Source organism: Perca flavescens, chromosome 11 (assembly GCF_004354835.1).
Source record: "Perca flavescens isolate YP-PL-M2 chromosome 11, PFLA_1.0, whole genome shotgun sequence".
In the NCBI taxonomy this organism is placed as follows: Eukaryota; Metazoa; Chordata; class Actinopteri; order Perciformes; family Percidae; genus Perca; species Perca flavescens.
The window spans coordinates 17,067,816-17,081,393 of NC_041341.1; the positions used below are offsets into that span (position 1 = coordinate 17,067,816).

The window sequence follows — 13,578 nt, forward strand, 5'->3', positions numbered from 1 at the left end:
AAGTGTAAAATACTATGCACACACACACACACACACACACACACACACACACACACACAAGTATGGAAAAGTGAATGTTTACAGTGAACAAAAACTGCAATGCAATGATTTGGGTGAAAAGTGAACCTGTTTGAAAATGCTGTAATTCCACCTTTTGGCCACAGGGGAGAGCCGTTGTTCTGGTGTGGTGCTTCAGGGGAAGTGTTACCAGTTCTTTAAAGGGCCAAAGAGGGCTGCAGATGCTGAGGTACTTACATGTTCTCCACCATATCAAAGATGCACCATGAAATCTTTATAAAGTTAGACTTCTTTAGCAACACACAGACAGTAATGTGCGTGACCCCAGTCTCACTGTTCCTCTCTGTTTCATTGCAGCTCTTTTGCCAGGAACATTTCCCTGGTGGCCACCTGGCCTCCATCACGAGCCAACACATTCACAGAGAGGTCATGAACATGATGCTGCGGCAAAACGGGGCACATACACGCACCTGGATTGGAGGACTACAATATTTGAAGGTGTGTATGGTCAGTCAAGGAGTAAAATTAAAAGGTCATAATTCTGTTAATAATAATTTAGCTTTCACTAATCAAATCATGACAGTGCTTTATTTCATTGCTGTGTTATATCTGGCCTCTGGAAAATGAATTAAATAACTGCTCCATCTGATTTCACGTCATTAATCTCCTATTGTCTGTCAGACCGGTCGCTTTATCTGGTTGGATGGATCCAACTGGGGCTATGCTGATTGGCTGTCAGGGGAGCCCAATAACACAGCAGATGTGGAGGAATGTGTGGAGATGCTAGCAAATGGTAGGAGTCAGATTGTTGTTTAAAGCTGAACTGAAGGGACACAGATAGTTTTTATTTTATTTTGCACCAAATATGAATATAGACCAATTTGGCACTTGATTTCTGATCTGCTGTTTGTTTGTCTTTCAGGAAATGGAAAGTTCAATGACTTCACATGCTGGGAACCTCAGGCTTTCATCTGTTCCTACTCTTATTAGTGAATGTAAAGAGAGCTCCTTTTCTATCTGTGTGTGATTTGATGCAGAGTTTCTTACTTTTTCTTTAAGTTTAAAATCACATCTTGGAAAGCAAATGGCCTGACTTAAAGGACCATAACATAATTGATTGAATACTACTGGAAAATCAGGACTTCTAAGCATGTTGTACATAATATTCCAATATGGCTTTATTTGTTTTTGATAACAAGCTAATATCCTGTAAATAAAAAAATGTGACATTTTATTCTTGATGGTGTTGTGGTTATTACCCTTAATACACTTTTTTAGGTTTAGGTGATGAGTGTTTACCAGGAAAAAATGTCACAACCATCAGTCCACTGGGTGCATCTAAACCTCCAGCCCATCCAGGACCCATATATGGTCGGACCACCTCACCCAACGCGTGTCCAGGAATTCAGACTTATTTTGTCAGATCAGAGAGCAGTCACTTTGTCGAGGAGAGCGATCTGTTGTGGTGCCAAAATGTTGTCATGGCGATAAAAGCTGTTCACACCGAGATTTCCGATTTCATGTTTACTGTTTGCAATATTGCTGTCTGGATATGTATGTTTATGCTCTTCTGTCAATGTGGCATTTAGACTCATTGAAGTCCAACCGCACATTCCACTTTTAAATTACAGGAGCTTAGCACCCATTAACTGATGTATTCACGCACTCACGCTGCACATGCAGCTACTGTAAAGCCTGCCGGGACTCACATGGTGCTGTATGTGACTGTGACTCATTTTCCACTGGCCTACACAACCTTTTCCTGACCTTTGGGCGTGGAGGTGAGGATTACCACATCCAAGGGGATGATTGGCAGAGCTTAATGCTTCCATTTTAATTGTCAACTGTATCCTATACACACATCCACAACCACATAAACTCATTCACTCATATAAATATTTAAATGATATGATCATGGGTATCGCAGATTCTCCATTGTTCCTCTAACTGGAAAAGAGACTTTTGCTGGATTTAAGAGATCACAGTTGAATGTGCATCTCCAATCTATAACTGGCTTTGCTGTGGGCCTACATTGTGTGGGTATGTTATGATATTTATAGACCTTATCAGATCTGGTTAGTCATCATCAGGTGGGTATATACATTGAAACATATGAATAAGAAATTAATATAACGGGAGCCATTCTGGCAAACAAGAACATCTGTGCAATATATCATTCATCAACAAAGATAGATAAATGAGCAATGGATCCCTTGTGTTGAGATCCTGATACTCAGGAAATCCCTTAATACCTTGACTGCGTATTGTAGTGTAGCTGTTTAGATGAGAGGGACTCAGTGTTGGTGCTTGCCATCTGTCAGTTGAAGTCATGTTCTAGCTCTAAAACCAGTTGTCTGCTGACTTGTTTGTGTGTTCACTCACCGAGGCTGTGAATCCTCCTGACTGAGCCCTACAGCCCGGCTTACAAACACTGGGCACGGTGAATACCACTGTATCCATGCTCAGGAATAAACTGCTGGGGACTTATGTTGCATCTCTCGCCATCATTCCTGTCATCTCTCCACCATCGCTATAAAGGCATAAAATGTACAAAAATAATCTGAAAATATATTGATGTTTATGTTGTGGGGAAGATGATGCAGTCAAGAGGAGGGTTCAAAGGAAACATTTATGAACCAGGGTCATAAATGTATTCTATGAGGGCCTTGCTTTGTTTCCAAAGCGAATTATAAGGGTCCCCTCACCACCCCATTATTTTTCATACAGTCCTTAAAATAGTTTTCCAGTTCATAGCTTTTTCTTCTATTGTTGATTGACTAACAAACTTAAATCCAGTGTGTTTTTGTGCAACACAGCGAGTAAGACCTAGAGGAGGGAGAAAGGAAAAGCAGGGGGTTAAGAGATGGCGCATGTCAGTGGGGTGAAGAGGAGAAGAATAAATGCTTGTATCAAAAGTGGATAGTGTTGGTTCCAAGTCATGGCTGTTTAAACAGGTTTTTCACTCTCCTGCTGATTGCTTTAGGAATGAACACTTTTCTCAGTGGAGTCTGCCAGGTGGCACACATCCATCCCACACATGCATTACAAACCTCATACAGATCTGCTCCCAGGATAAACACAAATATGCAAATATTTTGGCACCGTGTACAGCGTGAATACATGTTGTTCTCAAATGTTTGCACATCCCTACAGCCTTACCTGAAACTCCTGCTTAAAACCATATGTTTAGTTCATTAAGGATGAGAGGAGGGAGCAATGAGAAGCGTTCAGCAGATGTTCAGAGACAACAAAACCATTTTAAAGCCACAATAGTAAAAAAAAAAAAATACAGAGAATATACACACCGACAACAAGAGTTGATGTTAAAGAGCTGGGAGGGGTCAGGATTGCTCATCTCTCTGTCAGAGATTATAAATTGGTTTCTCTGCTTCTGTCTGCCCAAATACCCCCGCCTCGCTGAGGGGTGTGTCACTGATGATGCTGCTTCTATAAACACAAAGACACAGCAGAGAAAAGTTCAGACACAACGGGAAAAGAGGAATTAGAGACAACTGCTTCATACAGGTATGTTTCAGCAACGTAGTGTATATGTAAAAGTTTTTTTCTTCTTTTTTTTGATGTTTTGGTGAATGAGATGAATAAGAATAAGAAATTACATTCACATACTTCTGATGACAATGATTGTTTTTAAATTACATCAAACTGTGTCCTTCCTATTTGTATTGCGATCCAGCTGTATGTGATGAGCATCAGAGGTAAAGAGCAACCCGATGCGTTCTCGGTATCCCTGTATGTAGCCTGTTGACCCGGGGGTTTAACCAGCTGTGTTTCTGGGCTCTAGACCAGAGTCCAATGACAGCCAAAGAGACTAGTGGACTAAATCTAGTCCATTCGGAACCCATTCCAACTTTTACTGACCTTAAAATAAGTCACAAACGCACAAATCATTTAACGATCCACACTAAACATAAAATACAATTCCATGCCAGAGAAACAATGCAAATGTTTGTGATAATCCTAATTAAAAAGTAAATATATGCATCTCGGCAACACGGTTTATACGTCCAACTGAACGCTAAGCAGTGAATGCAATTTCAACAATGATTATTTCAACATGTATTCATACTTAATATATACTAAATATAACTAAATATAATTAGGGAATAGTTTTCATATATTTATGTCATGCAGTTTGATGTGTGTGCTCATTATGTTTAAAGAGGTACAGTAAAAAACTACTTTAAAAAATAACAACAATGTAGATAGTAAAGCATACAAATATATGTCTGAAAGTTTGAACTTTTTTTACAGCCTGTTGCTTAAGTAGAAAAGACATACTATTAGGTTGAACTGTTATTTAAAGGGGCACTCCACCGATTTTCATAATATTTACATTTTCATGAAGGTCATTTTATTTATCACACGGTGCTTTCTTAAGGCTGAGGAATGCTATCTTAGATTGGGCTTGAGGTTGAATATCTTTAATGTGTTACAAAACGGGAGGTGTGGGGTTTGAAAGAAATGGGTGTTTACCAGGCACGGAAAGTTTGATCAAAGATTGAGTTGCATTATGAAGACTGTAGGATCCTGTGTTTTTTTTTTTTTTTTTTTTTTTTAATCAATAATGGGGACTAAAATCCAGGATATCTAGGCCTCTGCTGCACCAATTTTGACCAATTTGCGTCTTGTGAGTCCCCCAGCTTTTCGGAAGTGCATTTGTTGGAGTAACCCTTTAAGATGTCTCAAAGCTTTAGTGTGTAACTTTTTGATGTTAATGAACGTCCGTTACATTCAAGCCATTGCCAAATGAGTTGCTATACAAAGATAATTAAGACTATCAGTTCCACAAAACTCTCTGTATTTCTCACTATGGCTATGTTCAGAAGATTGTGGCATCCGGTGACTTTCCCGCGCAGAAGCTTGAGTGAAGATAATTACCTCTTCTGAAGAGTCCATCATGTTTTTTTAATCTTCCTTGTCCTCCTCAGCAACTAGCAACTGTGTGGAGGAGGGGTGGGGGTGGCGGGCGATCACGGAAGGCTTGTATCATGTGGACGTGCCAACAGTTTTGTTGTCACTTACTTAGAATTCCTCATGGGGGCAACAGAAACTACACACTATAGTTTTAATCATAATAAAAAGCTACACTATAACTGTACTATTTGATTAAGCTACTTTCCTTTCACCAGTATTCAGTGGTCATGGAGAGATTGTCCACAGTCAGCCAACATGTCCAACAGAAGCATCATGGAAAGAAAAAGGAGGTGGATGACAAACAGGATAAGAAACTACCAGTGGAGCAGGGGACCACAGATGAGGGTAACTTTGGATTGAACACTTTTATTCTGTATTCTACACTGCCATCACTAGTCTAGTTTCTATATTGCAAAGAAACAGATGGCCATCATTTGTCAAACTGATGATTGCTATAAATCTGCAGCATTGTAACCTTCATATGACACTCTCCTCTGCAGCGTTAAGAGATCAGAAAGTGATGGAAGGAGAGGCTTTGGAGAGGAGGAACATCTGGGAACCAAGTGTTTACTACGCGCTGGGAAAGGAGTCTTTTTACATCGCTGGTCATGACATCAGCATCCGCGAGTCTATGGATACTTATGGTGCTCTGATCTGGCCTGGGGTACGCCCTGCTACTATGTGTATCTGCACATTCTCTGATCTCCTCTGTTGTTGCAAATGTGATAACGACAATTTACTTTGTAGGCGATAGCTTTGAGCCAGTTTTTGGAGAATAACCAGCAACAAGTTAACTTGATGGACAAATCAGTTCTGGAGATTGGAGCTGGGACTGGCTTACTCTCAATAGTGGCCAGTCTGCTTGGTAAGTCTATGATAATGAAGTCCATTTGCACTTAGTTACACAATATGTAAATGTATGTTTAAAATAATAACTTTTACCACTAAGTCTTGACTAGTAATAACATAATTCATGAGGAATTTTGCCAGCTTTAATCATTATTACAGGCAATTGCAGACCACAACAGTTAGTTGTATATCATATGAATTATCAAATTAGCATTGACCATTTAAGAGTTGTATTTTGAATTTCTTACTCAAGAGTCAAGACACATTTAGAACAGCAGTGGTACCCTTTGATTGTGGTGCTGAATGGTAAGCCATAAAGAGTTTATCACTAAAATGCACTCAATATTTTATGGTTATCTGCTCATCTTTTGTGTAGAATTTGCATTTTGACCTGTTGGTGGAACTCGAGGAAACATCAGCGGGTCTGTGAAATACTGAGAATCATTGTCTGAGGATCATGACTATCCACCCACACCAACATTTTTGCATTCTAAAAAGGCCAGTAGCTGTAAAGATATCTTGACAAAGTTATAATCGGACTGATATTGCGATCCTTTGGTCCCTCCCTTAATCATGCAGTGTTTTTTATATATTCCCAATAAAAGCATTTTTTAAACTATAAGGACAACTATTTAATTAACCCAAACTGATTTTGTTCTTCCGTTTCTTGGCCTACAAGATTCAAGACTTCTGAAAAGACAGGAAGTGTAATCTGTAATCTGTCCCACCCATCAAACACGGAGATGATAATTAATAATTCAGCCTTACAGCTGTGAAAAGTTCTAAAATGTTTTTGCAAATTAAACTCAATGAGTTTAAGGACAACCAAAGTTATTATAATTCATCCTGAGGGGAACATGAAAGTGTGAACTATTTCATGGCAATCTCATAGTTGTTGAGACATTTTACTCAAAACCACAAATGTCAACCTCAAGGTGGCGCTAGAGGAAAAGTCAGGGGAAGTCATTAGGCTTCATCTTCAGAGGAAACATTTCAAAATGTCATGGCAACACATCCAATAGTTTGACCGGCGCTGCATCCCGAGAGCTAAAAAATGGGCCAGTCACCAATAAAAGTTGATGCACGCATCTTACTATCTGTACTTCAGCTGCCTTGGTGTTCTATAATCTTTTCCAGGTGCTTGGGTGACAGCTACTGACCTGCCAGACATCTTGTCTAATCTGACCTTTAACCTCCTGCGGAACACCAAGGGCCGGTCCCGCTACACCCCTCAGGTGGCTGCCCTTACCTGGGCTCAGAACCTGAAGAGAGACTTTCCCTACCCGTCCTACGACTATGTGCTTGCAGCTGATGTGGTCTATCCCCACGGCTGCCTCGAAGAACTGCTGGAAACCATGCGTCACTTTTGCCAACCAGGAAGTCGAACAACGGTTCTGTGGGCCAACAAGATCCGCTTCCAGTCAGACCTGAGGTTCGCAGAGTTTTTCAAGAGCAGTTTCAACACCACGCTGCTCATTGAGCTCCCACAGCAGGAGGTGAGGATATACAAGGCCACAGCAAAGGAGTGACAGAGGAGCCTGGAGGGTTGGTGTTTAAATTGTGAGAAAAAAAAAAAAAAAAATTCCATTTTACTCTTGCTGATTTAAATCAATGTCGAGAAAAGTCTGGTTTTGATCTGTTCACATGACATTCCTGGACAGTGCTGTAACTGTTGTCAAGCAGAAATGAAGCTCAAATTTCCATTTCAATAAGCAATACTTTTATTTACCAGCACTTTTTCATACAGTTGCAATTCCTGTTGCTATTAACTTTTGCTCAAAAATTTGCTTTTACAACTAAATTGATTTGCTGTAAAAAAAAAAAAAAAAAAAATTCTCTTTATTTTGATTTGTCTCATAACAACAAGACTACATGAACTTTTGGAGTCAATTATGAACCATGAAAAAAACACACGAGAAAATGTTTATCAAAACCATGACACTTTGGTGTCTTATCTTTTGGTATTGCAACAGCAGCAGTTAATTTAGCCGTTTATAGTAAAGACTAAGGGACTACAGTCATACATTTCCCTCATAAAGAACTTTTTTTTCTCCATTAAATGCAAATATGCAAGAAAGGGAAATCAACATTTTTACATGTTCAACATGGGACTTTCAGTCAGCACCAAATATATCACATAAGCCCCTGCTAAACATTTTAATTTTTAAAATCCACTTTAAATCTCAAAGCATTACAATAACTTAACAAACGCACACACAAAGAGAAGAGAGTGAACAGATAGAGAGAGAGCCAAAGAAAGAAGATGAAGAAAGAATTGGTGAGGGTGGAGAAAGGATATAACGTCAATATATTTCTTTTCTTTTTTAACTCCTAAATCTACGATATATCCATTTCAAGTTAGAAATCCACCTTAATTCTGTTCTTGTTTTTTAATAATAAAAAAAAACAAGAACAGATAAAACTTTGGAGTCTCAAGTTGTTTTAAAACTGTGATTACATGGTTCAGACTTGTGTTTGTCCTGAGTACTAGAGTCTTTATGCCCCACAAGTCTGCACACTGTATGGTTGAAGGCTTTTCAATGCCTCTAGGATATGCAGCAGGTTGAGGACTTTGGCTGCTCTAATATGGACTCCCTGCGGAGGTCGTTGGGGACGCTGCCATGAGGACCCCAAATGTTGAGCTCTCCATAAATGCCTGTATTGATCATCTCCTCTTGCCAGGGTATGGGAATGTTCCCAGAGGAAAACTCATCAAAAAAGGTCTTGTCAGGGTCCTCCAATGTCACTCCCTTCACAGAGGAGAAAGCCCCGACGTCATCCAGACTTTTAGCGTATACCACTTTTGGGTCCGGGACGAAAGGAGGAGGTAGAATACCTGGAGAGGTGAGAAATGGTAATTTTAAAAATTGTACCTGTATACGTGGATTTAAGCCATTTTCATGGAAATAGAAATAAGATTTTTATTTTTGTGTTTTTTGAAATGTTTATTTCAAGTTATACACAACCCTGAACAAGATGCAAAAGTATAGAAAATAGATGGTACCTGCATTCAGTTTCCTCCAGTTGATGTCACTGAAAAATGAGTGCCCTCTGATCTCATCACAGCATCCATTCTTAAAACCCATCCTCTGATCAACCTCTTTAGCCAGCAGACCATCACAAAGCGACTTTGCATGCTCACTGAAATTGTCCGGATAGGTCACCGTCCGTGTCAGCATACGCTCTTTCATCTCCTCACGTTCAACCTAAAAAGGAGACAAATATTCTTAACGCTCATCCTCTTGTATATATCACAAAGTTGAAGCCATTTTGTGCACAGGGTAACGCTTAACGTTTGATAAAAGGCGACAGACCTTCTCCCCCCTGTTTCTGAATGGATTCTTAGCCGCCATGAACTCAAACAGTGTCACTCCCAGAGTGAAGTAATCAACAGAAGTGTCATACTTCTCCCCTTTCAGCATCTCTGGAGCCATGTACCCTGCAAGAACCAAAGTCACACAATGGGATGTAGCCTATGTAAAAAGAAACAATACACATCGAAATATATGAAATTGCTTAGTAACTACATTGTAGATACAGATGAGACCCACCTGGTGTCCCAGCATATCCTTTGGTCAGTGTTTTGCCTTCTTTTAGCTCAACAGCGAGACCCAGGTCAGATATACGCACATTCCCTGGTCGACAACATAAATATAACTTAATTAGCTATTAATCACACCTGGAAAATGCAGTTTCTTCTACCGTTTAACTAAAAACACATTACCATCGTTATCCAGCAGCACATTTTCGGGTTTGAGATCTCTGTAGATGATTCGTTTCTGGTGTAGGTGCTCCAAGCCTTGGATGATCTGAGCGATGTAAAAACAGGCTCTGGGCTCATCAAAGCCCGGGTTGTTCTCATCCACCAGGTAGATATGGTACCTTCAGGGAACAAAGAACAGATGAGCTTTGGCTCTGTCAGGTAGGAAAGGTATGTCATCTAGATACATTTTCACTATTACATAGATATACGGCTTACGTATGTTTTAACATAAAATACATATTCATTTCACATATTAGAATCCTGCTCTTATCTAGCAAACAATACTCTGCACACATTCAAATATGATTTTCTAGAAAAATAAACTGTTATTTTTAGCCCTGTCTCTTGAGAATAGCATTCAATATTTGCATAAAACCAGCAGTCCAGTGTAAGTCCCTTCTCTCATGAATGTCACAGAGATACTGAAACTGGCACACATGCAGCTGCACCCATGGGCCTGTCTACAGACAAACAGCTGTTAAAAACAACCAAATGTGCATATTATCACAAATAATCTGCCCCACTGTAAAGACAGTGTAGGAACCATCATTTAGGGATGAATTGTGGCACATTTGGGAAAATGTTAAATGTGTTCCCATCTGGTGTCACAGCTGACTTTAGGGAACATTACAACATCTCTTTCACATCAGTCTTTTGGTCGACTGCACACCTTCTGTTGGCAATAGAAAAGATGTCCAGTCAAATTAAAAAAGGCTGTAAATAACACAGCAATATAGGAGGGATGAGGAATATGAGCTCTTAACCATTTCCTCAGTGAGCCTATCTGTTCATGTTTGTGCTTTGAGACATGAGTTTTTGAAAATGTGAAGTTACTTGAGGTCTCCTCCATTCATGATGGTCATGACCAGACAAAGTTCGTCCTTTGTCTGGAAGGCGTACGCCAATGACACAATAAAACGACTGTGAACCTTCTCAAGAATCCTCTTCTCCACCATCGCACCCTACAAGAGGAAATTAGGAAAGACCATTTTTGAAAAACCAGTACAGAGACATTTTGTTTACAAGAGAAAAATACTTTTCTTATCTGGGGTTGAAGAACAATATGCTGATTTGAAAAAAAGAGGTTAAAGTATTGTATATTTCCCAAAAAGTCAAGAGCAAGATGTAATTGTGCCAAGAAGTTCCATTCAGAAAAGCTTTCCACTAACACTCCCAGTAATCACTCTCTGTCTGTGTTTAATACTGCAGGCTAAAGCCAAATGTGACAGAGGCAGGCACAAAGATGATTAGTGCAGCGCCGGGCACTTTCTCTGGCACATGAAGCCAGCAAAATGCCTTTATTAATCAAATCACTGCATGAATCGCAATTAGAAGAGCTTTGCGTTTCCCTGAAATCTCATTTGAGAAAATGTGACAATACTGTACTCATGTTGTGGCATGTTATGTAAACTGAGGCTGGATTTATTTCTAATTGACCAATACTGATATAATATCAATGTAGGCACCATGTCAGACAATGAAAAATATTGCATTTCAAACAATAAAGAGCCCAAAATCTGCAGCATGCATTTCATTTAGTCCCCTATTGGCCCTGAACATGCTTGGGCACAGTTGACCAGTGTAAATGCAGTCCCTGTTTCAAAACTATGTTTAAAAATTAAAGGCTGATGCAAAAGACCAACAGCATGGTGAGTAAAGGAGCATGTTATCAAAAGTGACAATTGTTCTCTCACCTCAAAGCCTTTCCTCTTTTTCAGCCTTTTCTTGTTGAGTTTCTTACAGGCATACAGTTGTCCTGTGGCTTTCATCTGACAGGCAGACACCTCCCCAAACCCACCTTTCCCCAGCACACGGAAGTCTAGGAACCAGTCGGCATCCATGGGCTGCATCTCAAGCCACTTCCACTGCAGGTACCGTTTCAGATACAAGCTCTCCAGGAAGAAAGAGTAGGGGGCCTCACGCAGAAAGTCCAACATTGTGGCCAATGCTGCAGCAAACAAATCATCGCCTGCAGCCTCCTGGCTTTCCTTGACCTTAGCTATGATGTCCTCAGACAGGAACGGGCAGTAGTGCTTGGCAGATGGGTCCATGTAACGCTGGACAATCTTTGAGGCCTTCTTTACCCGGTCAGAATCCTCCACCAGGTCATATTCCTCGATGTCTTTCCATAAACGGCAAGCCCCGTGATACTCTGTTTTTGAGTCCAAGAATTCTCTAAAGAGGCGCTTGCCAATAGGCTGTTCCATGCAGACCGTGCAAAAGGACAAATCAAGGGTGTCCATCAGGCCCTCACACACAGTGATGTGGGGCAGCTTGAGGCGAGAATGGTACTTCTTATCCCGTGTTGCTGCTGCACTGGAGCCATCAATGCTTCCACGAGCATTGATGTAAGCAGAATTTGCTACCACTGTGGTCAGTCCTCCGATATCCATGTTGAGGGCAGGTGACTGTTAGGTGACGCAAAGATGAGACATTGCAATGAGAGAGAAAAAAAAATGCTGCTTACCAATGTGCAGGGGTGTGAAGGTAAAAGGATGAAACAAATGTGAGAAAACAGGACACAGATCACAGAGTCGTGGGAGAGGCAGCATAAGAGAGAAACGGGAACCGGAGACTGGTGTCTCAACTAGATCTCAGCACACTTTGAACACCTTCATCTCTCACACACACACACACACACACACACACACACACACACACACACACACACACCTGAGTCAACATCTTTCGGTAATCCATTAACACCCTAACGCCCCAGACAATGTTACATGCTGTAACATAACAGAGGCAGCATATACACATGGAAAAATAACAACTAGCATTGGGACACTCATGCATAATAATTAGCAGTCCTGGATGTTAAAAGCAAAGCTCGGATTTGGAGAAGCAATCAGGTTTTCCGTTAACTTGGAAATCTGTAAACAAAATACATTGGAATTATTTATTTTTCACAAATACACCAGATACATTACATTAAATCCTCATTTAAATAAACCGTGTGTAAAGTGTGAAATATTAGAAGGAGAGATTCAAGATGTCCAATCTCTCAGTACAATACTGTACATTGAAAGGATTATTGGTTGTTGTTGTAATTGATCCTCCTGTCCGTACTGGCCAGTGGCCACAAAGAGATCCTGTCTAAAAATTCAATGCAAGCGATGGGGACAAAATCCAGCCCATATACTGTGTAAATTGCATTCAGATCAAGCCAATATGAGGCTTTGACAGAGTTAAACAAAGTAGTCTTTACAATATCAAATTACAAGGAGGCACAATTAAGGAATCTTGTACTAAAAAAATAACTTTGGAGGTTACCCTCTTGCTTGGACTCAGAATCATGAAGCCTCATTTTAGCTTCAACTGAACTTTACAATGTAATTTTACACAGAACTGAATGTTTTTTGTCCCCCCCTCCCCATCACTTACACTATAATTTATCTCGGAAGAGAATTTTGTGCAGCCAGCATAAATAGGAAGAATAACGATTGCAACCAATAATCCTTTCAATGTAAATGTGGGCATGTCTGTTTTAAGATGAAAATGCACGTGAACTTTTCCTTTAAAATGTGAAAGAGATTTTAATACAGAAAAAAGTGCTCAAATGTCATGCACAGACACATTTTGCTCAGTTACTGAGCAAAACGCCCAAATTATCCAGTGCCTGCAGCACGTGCTACATTTTGGCCCTTATCGGTTCTCAATGTCAAAAACATTTGGGCACCTCAAAAAAAAAAAAAAAAGGCCCAGGCTTATAATCAGCAAATGCTCTTGTAAGTCTGTCCGTATATTGAAATTAAAAGCGGATAGACGTGAAACAATGATAGCATAATGTGAGTAAAGGAGCATATAAAGAAATAATTGTTCTCACCTCATAGTTTCCATCCTCTATCCTCCGCATGTTTCCTGTGGCTGACAAGCAGACCCCTCCCCAAACCCTTAACCAGCACACTTAAGACTGGGAACCAGCCTTCCATCCATTGGCTCTTTTTAAAAAGAGTCTCAAATCAGTTGAGGGTCTCAAAAATGCGAATATTCTTCTACCAGATCCTTTT

General features: G+C 40.1%; 2 protein-coding genes across 2 annotated transcripts; one reads left to right on the plus strand and one right to left on the minus strand.

Moving 5' to 3' along the window:
* The first annotated feature begins 3,524 nt into the window (after positions 1-3,524).
* Positions 3,525-7,331, plus strand: mettl21cb (methyltransferase 21C, AARS1 lysine b). The gene is made up of 5 exons (XM_028591345.1): positions 3,525-3,543; positions 5,169-5,298; positions 5,454-5,617; positions 5,701-5,818; positions 6,940-7,331. The coding sequence occupies exons 2-5, from the start codon at positions 5,181-5,183 to the stop codon at positions 7,329-7,331; spliced, it is 792 nt and encodes a 263-aa protein (XP_028447146.1). The 5' UTR covers positions 3,525-3,543; positions 5,169-5,180.
* A 365-nt stretch (positions 7,332-7,696) lies between these two features.
* Positions 7,697-11,958, minus strand: LOC114564141 (rhodopsin kinase). Its single transcript, XM_028591344.1, has 7 exons — positions 11,260-11,958; positions 10,400-10,527; positions 9,527-9,684; positions 9,354-9,437; positions 9,117-9,241; positions 8,807-9,008; positions 7,697-8,638 (listed from the first exon to the last, which is right to left on the minus strand). The coding sequence occupies exons 1-7, from the start codon at positions 11,956-11,958 to the stop codon at positions 8,349-8,351; spliced, it is 1,686 nt and encodes a 561-aa protein (XP_028447145.1). The 3' UTR covers positions 7,697-8,348.
* Positions 11,959-13,578: the final 1,620 nt, after the last annotated feature.

What these genes read in the sequence shown, in the direction of transcription:
- mettl21cb (XM_028591345.1), top strand. Translation starts at nt 5,181, where the DNA reads ATGGAGAGATTGTCCACAGTCAGCCAACATGTCCAACAGAAGCATCAT. An exon ending in GCAGGGGACCACAGATGAGG is followed by an intron (nt 5,299 to 5,453) that starts GTAACTTTGGAT and finishes TCTCCTCTGCAG; the next exon opens with CGTTAAGAGATCAGAAAGTG. An exon ending in GTGCTCTGATCTGGCCTGGG is followed by an intron (nt 5,618 to 5,700) that starts GTACGCCCTGCT and finishes TTTACTTTGTAG; the next exon opens with GCGATAGCTTTGAGCCAGTT.
- LOC114564141 (XM_028591344.1), bottom strand. Translation starts at nt 11,958, where the DNA reads ATGGATATCGGAGGACTGACCACAGTGGTAGCAAATTCTGCTTACATC. An exon ending in ATGAATGGAGGAGACCTCAA is followed by an intron (nt 9,685 to 10,399) that starts GTAACTTCACAT and finishes TGTTCCCTGAAG; the next exon opens with GTACCATATCTACCTGGTGG. An exon ending in TCAGAAACAGGGGGGAGAAG is followed by an intron (nt 9,009 to 9,116) that starts GTCTGTCGCCTT and finishes TCTCCTTTTTAG; the next exon opens with GTTGAACGTGAGGAGATGAA.